The sequence below is a fragment of the Clinocottus analis genome, unplaced genomic scaffold, assembly GCF_023055335.1.
Source record: "Clinocottus analis isolate CAN_PGR_092001 unplaced genomic scaffold, fCliAna1.0.p SCAF_20, whole genome shotgun sequence".
NCBI lineage: Eukaryota > Metazoa > Chordata > Actinopteri > Perciformes > Cottidae > Clinocottus > Clinocottus analis.
The window spans coordinates 10,931,171-10,939,570 of NW_027175932.1; the positions used below are offsets into that span (position 1 = coordinate 10,931,171).

The window sequence follows — 8,400 nt, forward strand, 5'->3', positions numbered from 1 at the left end:
ACAATCTTTGAGCATTAGAGTAATTCTTAAAGTGCCGGAGCTGTGCTTATGTTCGGACCGAAATGCTAACGCTATCACGCTAACATTCTCACGACGAGCCCCCGGCAGTGATGCCATTTCGCCGTAGTGGACGCTCGGGGTATTGCGACTTCCACGCCACTGAACTTTGGCATTGGACGCCGATCTAGACAGCTTCTGAGCGCTCAAATAAATGAAAGCACGCGGCCGCTTTGGAGGTAGAACGTCATTTATAAGACACATAAAACCTTTTTAAAAAAGGTGAGTAACGGTCAAGCGTCTTCGCCTGACATCAGGGACACAATGAACCCCTATTTTGAGTATTTCTTGAACGCGTGTGTGTATTCACAACTAATACCAGTCCCGGCATCACACGCCCGGGCTAACTGTAAACAGGTGGAGGATAAGCTCGGTGTGAGGCGCGTCCCGCTGGTGTATTATTAGTGTGACTGACTTTAGCTGTGATTATGATCTGGCGGGCCTCACTCCGGGGGTTTCAACCCAAAACACTAGTGTTTTTTTCTCTCCTCCTGGCGGGATGAGGGCTCTGCCCTTCAGCACCGTGAAGCCTCACAGCGCTAATCCACCTTCTAGAGTGACACACGCAGGCTCCTCTCAGGCGGCTTTCTCCGGGAAATCTAACCCCGCCACTTCCTAAATGTGCACAATCACACACAGAGAGGCATGCCTCGACACTTTCGTACTCTTACACGCGCAACAGCAATGTTTTCGGGGAGTTGTGCACGAAAACGCATTCGGGGCGATCGTTGTTGAATTACATGGCGCAGCTGCTTTATCGTCACTTGTTTCAGTGTCAAGAAGTTATTATTAATATTACAGATACAATGTGAAATCCCCACTCGTAGGTACACACAGATCGGGGGCCCCCCGAGGCCGAGGGAAAGCCTGTGTGCCATAAGCGCCATGACAGTTTCCAGAAGAAAAATAGACGTTCCAGAGTGGAGAGGATTAAAAAGATACTTTTACCACGAGTATTCGCCACGAGGCACTTTGTATTACAATGCAAGGATGTATGTATTGTTTATTTGTATGGATGATACAGGAGGCAGCCAACCAAGTCAAAAGAGTAGAAACTATTTGAGTGGTTTACATTTTCTTTGTCTGGGTCGTACCTGTCAGTGTGATTGCACTCATGCACCCAAAATGATATTCAACGGATGCAAAATAGATAAATAAAAGCATTTAAATTCCATATTTTATTGTGCTGAGATTGTCACAAAAATGGTAATAAGTACATTTTTTGTTGGCTGTTTTGAAATTAAAACAATGACGTTGCACGTTGGGGTGTTATTCCAAGAGAGGTAGAGGTGAAATTAGCAGCACACATACAGTATAGTCCACACACACACACCCATTATTACTGTACAGACAGGGACACACACAGCGGGGCTTTGTCAGCCTCTCCCCATGTGACGGGCCTCCAGATCCTGCTCTCAGTCTCATTACTGCGATTACAGCGACAGCCTGAGAAACAGTGGGCTCCTCGTGCTTTACCAGGAAGAGAAAACCCAGACATCATACGAGTCATGCTGGGAAACCTTAGAGGGGAGTTGAACTGATGAAAAAGGTAAAATCTTCACCGGTTTGAGAGTTGAAACTTCCCCAAATGATCAGAAAACTCCCCGAGTGAAACCAGCAAACACAAACGACTGAAACGCACAATACGTACACAAGGAAAAAAGTCTGGGGGTCATTTTAGATCCTGGCAAAAAGAACAGATACACAATATGAAACATGATATTGATACGCCCCTGCTGACTTACAGTAATGATCAGCAAACAGGAAATGAGGAGACGCTGATTATAAAAAATGAGTCGGTCCATCAGCACCAGCTGCTGATCTCATCCACAGGCCATCGAATCGCCTGCTGACATCACTGCTCCTGACAACCGGCCAATCAGATCACTCCCCAGGGATGCGGCCGACCGCTCCTCCTCCGCATCATCACTGGCAACAACAAAGCCTGACGTCTCCTTCATTCCTACCTTCCGAAATCTAATCCTCTGTAATCTCATTTTTGGTTTAGTGTGGAGGGTCAAACGCCATGTGCAGCCGGCGCCGAGTGACTCAGCAGAAACCGGGGAGGAACATCTGAGCCCACAAGGCAGCCGACAACGAGACTCTTTTCTGCCGACTCATCGCCTGCCCTCATCTTGCGCGGTCACTTATTTTGGGATATTTTCCATTTAAAATTCATAAACCCAGATTATCTTTAATGTCATGTGAAATAAGCTGCATCCCGCATTGCACTGCTATATCTCTGACTGGCCTAATGTGCCATTAAAGGACCAGTTCACCCTATTATCCATACAAAATCTAAAATAGTTAAATAATATGTTGTATATATTTCACATTAATATTAGTTTTTTGGTTATTTTATGCATTTCTTTTACACTTGCAGCCTTTGGCCACTCTTCTGGAGTTTAGTTTGAGCTTTTCAAAGCATCAAACAATTATTCCTACTCACGTTAAACATTACACATTCATTTTAAGGAGAGTCAAATTTGGCCTGAGATGTGCAAACTGAGGCAAAGACGTGTCGGCACAAGTTGTCCCAAAATCACACACACACACACACGCACACGCACACACACACAAAAGCACTCTGTTGAAAAGCTTCAGTCTTTGTACCACTGCAAGAACGCCTTTAGGTTCACAGTCATGACATCCTTATGTAACAATGTGCTCTCACACACACACACACACACACACACACACACACACACACACACACACACACACACACACACACACACACACACACACACACACACACACACACACACACACACACACACACAGCTCTTTTATAGTACATCGGGTAGCAGGTGCACTTTCATATTTGTGTTCGCCTGCTGACCGCCGTCTAATGGCCGCCCAGAGGAAGAAGTAGCATGAGGAGACAAAGTGATGGACAGATGTAGATGACAGCCAGAGAGAAAGAGAGAGAGAGAGAGAGAGAGAGAGAGAAAAAGAGAGGTCCTTGTGGACAGCGTAGAAAAGGCCCTGCCATGATGAGAGACCACGGTTTCACCTCACTACGACTCAGCAGACAGTCCTTCCATTGTCTGGCACGCTGCTCTTGACATCAAGAGCCAATCCTTTGTAATCACGTCAATGTTCTTCTGGAAGCATCGAGCTCTTCAACCTTAAAGCGGCTAAACACCAAACTGTGCCCGGAAATGTGCAGGAGACGAGGAGCAATCCTGAAGAAGATTAAACATAAATCTGCAGCACTTCCGCTGACTGCAGAGCCAGACTTCATTATTGAACATGAACAATAATTAATATTGTTTTAGCATCAACTTAAAGCACGGAGAGTGCTGTGAGCAAAATGCTGCTCTATACTTCATGATTCATCTTCTTGTGATCACGATAAAATGAAGGACGTACTAGAAATGTCTTTGTTGATGGTTTTCAGTGACAACATGTCAGGAAAAGGACATTCATGTGTTCTTGTGAAAAAGATAACAGTGATATAACTCAATAAAAACAACAACTAATCACCATTTAGCATCCTGCTTTTCTCAGTTTACTATAAAATCCACTAATCTCACTAAATCCACTATATCCTGTTCAGAATAAACCCGTGTAATGAATTCATCAGAGCAGAAGGGACAGCTGCATCGCCACATTTGCTGCCAATTTAGTATCCGTGTTTGTTTTGCGTTGTGCTTGTGAAGTGTTGCTCTTCCAGTGGGTTGGGATGAATGTTCTCTGACCCGGATGCATCCTCGATGTTCCCCGCATGGAGACAAAACTCACGCCGGTTAGGAAGCGATGAAGACGTACGCCAAAGACCATGAATCTGTTTTTTTCTGACACACTCCAGCGTGAACAACACCCGGCGGTGACGTCACGGAGAGCTTCGGGGAACGAGACCAGGAAAAAAGGTCAAGAGAGTCTTCTGCTGACTCAGGAACCCAGCACACCCCCGTCCCCCCCGTCGCTCCTCTTGTCCGGATGGCTGACTAACCAGTGTCCATTCACAAGGCCGTCGGCACACAACCCGGACCTTGGAAGGACCCGCGGTAACCATGGTGACAGCTGAAAACAAGCTGCCTCGGGGACTTTGAGACCGGGTCACTGATCACAGCTCCGTGTCCACTTCCTGGGTCAAAGGTCACCGGGCAGGAAGGAGGGAGAGGTCGACAGTGGCGGAGCATGGTGGCTGTCAGGAGAGGGCGTACACACACACACACACACACACACACACACACACACACACACACACACACACACACACACACACACACACACACACACACACACACACACACACACACACACACACAGAACAGTGGAAGAAGGCATAAAACCTTGTTTTGCATAATGGCAGTAAAAGGGGAAACGGCTTTAAAGCACAGTTATACTAATTATAATTCAAACGTTTTATTCGTGAAAAGAAACTCCATCTTGAATTAGCCTTTGCCCAGTTAGACAGAAGTTATTGAATAACTCAGTAAGAGTAATATCACATGACAGCAGCTGGCAGATGGCTCGCAGCATGCTTTGCTTTTTATGTCTCAGTTCCCTTGAGTTGGTTCATGAATATTTATCACGAACATGCTTGGACAGACACACACACACCCACACACACACACACACACACACACACACACACACACACGCACGCACACACACGCACACACACACACACACACACAATGCTTTTGTATCATGGCAGCAGACGCACGGCCTTTGCCCTCAAACATAATCCTTAAAAAGGTCAGGAAGGCGGGACTTGTGTCTGACAGACACCTGAGACGAGCTCACAGAAGTTGGATGTTGGTGAAGGAGTGGAGTTGGTGACTACGTCACGTGTGCGTTTCCCAGACGCTCTCACCTGCAGGCACATGTGATGCGCATGGAAATGAAGAGGAAGTGCTCTCCGTTCACCAAAGACAACAGTATGAACCCGGAGTCCTGCCCCCGCCGGCTCTGAATCAATCAAGCTGCACTTCAAGGATGTGGACAAACTAATAAGACTCACGAGTGGCTCCTTCAGGCCAAGTCTGTGACATGACTCGACAAAAATCCTTGACTTCCTGTATTGTCACTGTGGAGTACAAACATATATGCAAACCCATATATTTCTTAAAAGGACAGAGACCTAGAACACATTCACACAGGGGGACAACCCGGTAAACACTCACTGTGTGTGTGTGTGTGTGTGTTTGCTGAATCATCCAACAATGTGCTCTGAAGTGACCCATCTGTACGCTGTCAGACGTGTTAATCATCAAAACCACAGATGCCAGCGCAGCACACACACGTCTGATCTCACTTTAGTCCCATCAGGAGGCAAGTGTGCTTCTGAAGAGCAAGTCGGCTTTTCAGTTACAGCGTCTTCACAGTTATGAATCAAAATTACCAAAAAAAAGACTCCCAGAAACCCCTTTTTCCTCTGTTCAGGTCCCAGATCCCCTTTTCTTTCTTCTTCTGCCTCAAAAAAAAAGGAAGAAAAAAAGGATAAAGGAGCATTTCATCGCTCTGGACATGTTGGGATGGGGGATTAGGAACTTGTGAACAGACAGCATTAGCTTCACAGGCTGAGGCAGGTACTGGTTGGCAACCTGAGAGCTGATTACTGCACACACACGCACACACACACACATACACACGGCCAACTAAACTATTACAGAGCTTTTAAGATGCTCTGAAGTTGAAGTTCACCGCAAGCTTTAAATAATTACAATGTTGCCACTGGCGATTAATCGAGCTGAAAACACTGATACGTTGGATGTTCAAAGGGATGAAAAAGGTGTGGCTGACTTCAAGAGATGACGAGGGGAGAATCGATGGAGAACCTGAAGGAAACAAGAAGAGTGCGATCGTGTGTCGGCTCGTCCTGGGTTTTATCTGAAACCTTTTCCTCTGACAACAGCAGAATTATTCAACAATCCTCTTGGAGTTCGTCCCTGTGAGCGACGGCCTTCACGCTGCAGAGGATGCAGATAGTCGTGGTGTGCATTGCACATGCTGGCTCACCGGCCTCCTCGAGGACACCGGAGAGGAAATGTCATCGGGAGCGTTATCAGCTCCGCCGGGGCTTCTCTTACTCTGAGTCCACATGTGTGAGGTTGGAAACGGCCTCTGCTGCCCCATGCAAACGAGGAAGATTAGGGAGGGGAAAGGTCTCAGTGACAGGAAGCGGATCACCTTGTGTGTGTGTGTGTGTTTGTGTTTGTGTGTGTGTGTGTGTGTAACGGGATGAGTGACGGGACACTTTCAGGCTCTGAATGCTGACTCTACACCTCCAACCAGACCCTGACTCAGGGGTAAAGGTCTTCGCCACGTCAAGTATTGATTGCAGTCCTGTCAAAATGAACGATTGATTGATTAAATCAAATGAAGAAGTGACGAGAACAACAGAGGACTAGAAATACAAAATACATGAGTGAAGAAACCAGTGAACAGCCGACCGGCCGTCAATGGGACTAAAGGTGAAACCCAGCGAGCAAACAAGACAACGGAGCTCTACAAATAATGAATGAAGGCCGAGCTTTCTAAGACGATACAATAGCAGGTAGTTTCCATTCAAAGAGACAAACACACACAACTTTCTGTAGCTGTGTGTGTGTGTGTGTGTGTGTGTGTGTGTGTGTTCTTTAGAACTGTTCTACAGCAAACCAGAAAAGCAACTATCAAGGAAACAAGACAAATGGCATCTTATTGATGAGACTCTGCGGCGCTGAAGAACCAGAGTGCATGATGGGAGGTATTGGCCCGATATGGTTTATTATCAATGACAGACGGAGAGAGAGGTGAGAGAGAAAGAAAGAGACAGAGAGAGAGGCAGTAAACACTGGAGTCCTGGGTCAAAGTCTGAATGCACAATAACCGGGGCAGAGAGAGAGGGAGGAGAAACGTGATATGGGAACAAGCTTTTGTCCTCTCGCTTCCACTGATCCAGTTCACATGACACACACACACACACACACACACACACACACACACACACACACACACACACACACACACACACACACACACACACACACACACACACACACAGAACTAGTCCACCCCACACTAGAAGCTCTTCTAGGAAACCCTGAAGTGAGCTGGGGCCAGGTGGTGTCTATCTCAGCTGGTCTGCATTGATTGGCCAGGGGGGGGGGGGTCAAAGGTCAGATCAGAGCGGCAAACGGACTGGAACTAAACACACAGCACGCTGCAACATGTAAAACCACCCAAAAACAAACGCAGTCATCACTTTAGAGCTCAGTCAGCACATCGGCCTGGTGATAATCTGTTGGAGGAAGATGTTGCTCTGCCTGCAGGTGACACACTGTCAGAGGAGAGCTGCAGTCTAATCCCTCTCCATTCATGAATCCACTACACACGCAGCGCAGGTATTAACAAAAGAAGCTCATGTAATCACGGGCCACCGGTTTAAAGTGCGTGAGCACCCGGGAGCCATCATGCGGCTTCAAAATAAAAGCACGTTTGGGGAAGGAGGGGTATTGTTTCGAAAGGATAGAAGAAGACGGATGAATGGATCTAATGGGGCGTCCGAGCCAGAATAAAGGCAGAGACGACACGTGCACACGGTCGTGGCAGGTGGGAGCATCCTCACTTACCTCAGGGCGACGCGCACCGAGCTCTCATCCGGCGCGCCGCTCATGGTGGAGAGTCCAAACGGTCCGCTTATAAATAGCTTGCTTTCCCTTTTTCTTTATCCTCTTACGAGACAAGAGGAGCGGCGCGGTCCGCCCGCCCTCCCTGCCGGGGGGGGGAAAGCGCCTCTATCTGGAGCTTTCACCGCCTCCTCCTCCTCGCCATGTTGTGTGAGATGGAGCGGTTAATTCTGGTTTGGTTTGGTTTCTTGGTTTCCCATAATTGCCGGGGAGCTGCGCTTCGGAATCCGCCGGTAGTCACCTCTGCAGCGGCATCGTCTCTGCCGCTTACACCGGGGCAGAGTGACGCGCGCGCACGCGTGTGTGTGTGTGTGTGTTGGACGAGCTGGGATCCACTTGACGTACGACTCTCGAGACGGAGGACGTCACTAAACTCCTCCTCCTCCTGAGATATACCAATCCAATGAGGAGGAGGAGGAGGGGGAGGGGGGGACCTGACCTGACCCGCAGAATAAATACAAAATAATTATAGTTAATTAGTGAGTTAGTTTAGTGTATTTTTTAAATCTATTTGTTGATTAAATAATATTCCCTAACGTAAAAATGTTTTCAACTTTTTTCCCGACGTTTTTTTAATTTAATTGTGTTCAGGCATTTCATCTCTTTGTATTATTCGTTGATTTAATTCAATCAATTTTTATTGTACAAAAGACATTTCGTGGAAGCATGCTGCCTTTTCCTTTAAGAATTATGTCCGGTCTATGACCACATATTATAA

At 47.1% G+C, this 8,400-nt stretch overlaps 1 protein-coding gene across 2 annotated transcripts in view; it reads right to left on the reverse strand.

Moving 5' to 3' along the window:
- LOC137791392 (kinesin-like protein KIF21A) overlaps positions 1–8,003 on the reverse strand; it is a 30,432-nt gene extending 22,429 nt beyond the window's left edge. For both annotated transcript variants that reach the window (XM_068586301.1, XM_068586300.1), the window contains exon 1: positions 7,626–8,003. In XM_068586301.1, the coding sequence (XP_068442402.1) occupies positions 7,626–7,669 (44 nt within the window). In that variant the 5' untranslated portion in view covers positions 7,670–8,003. The remainder of the gene's footprint in view (positions 1–7,625) is intronic.
- Between the last annotated feature and the right edge of the window lie 397 nt (positions 8,004–8,400).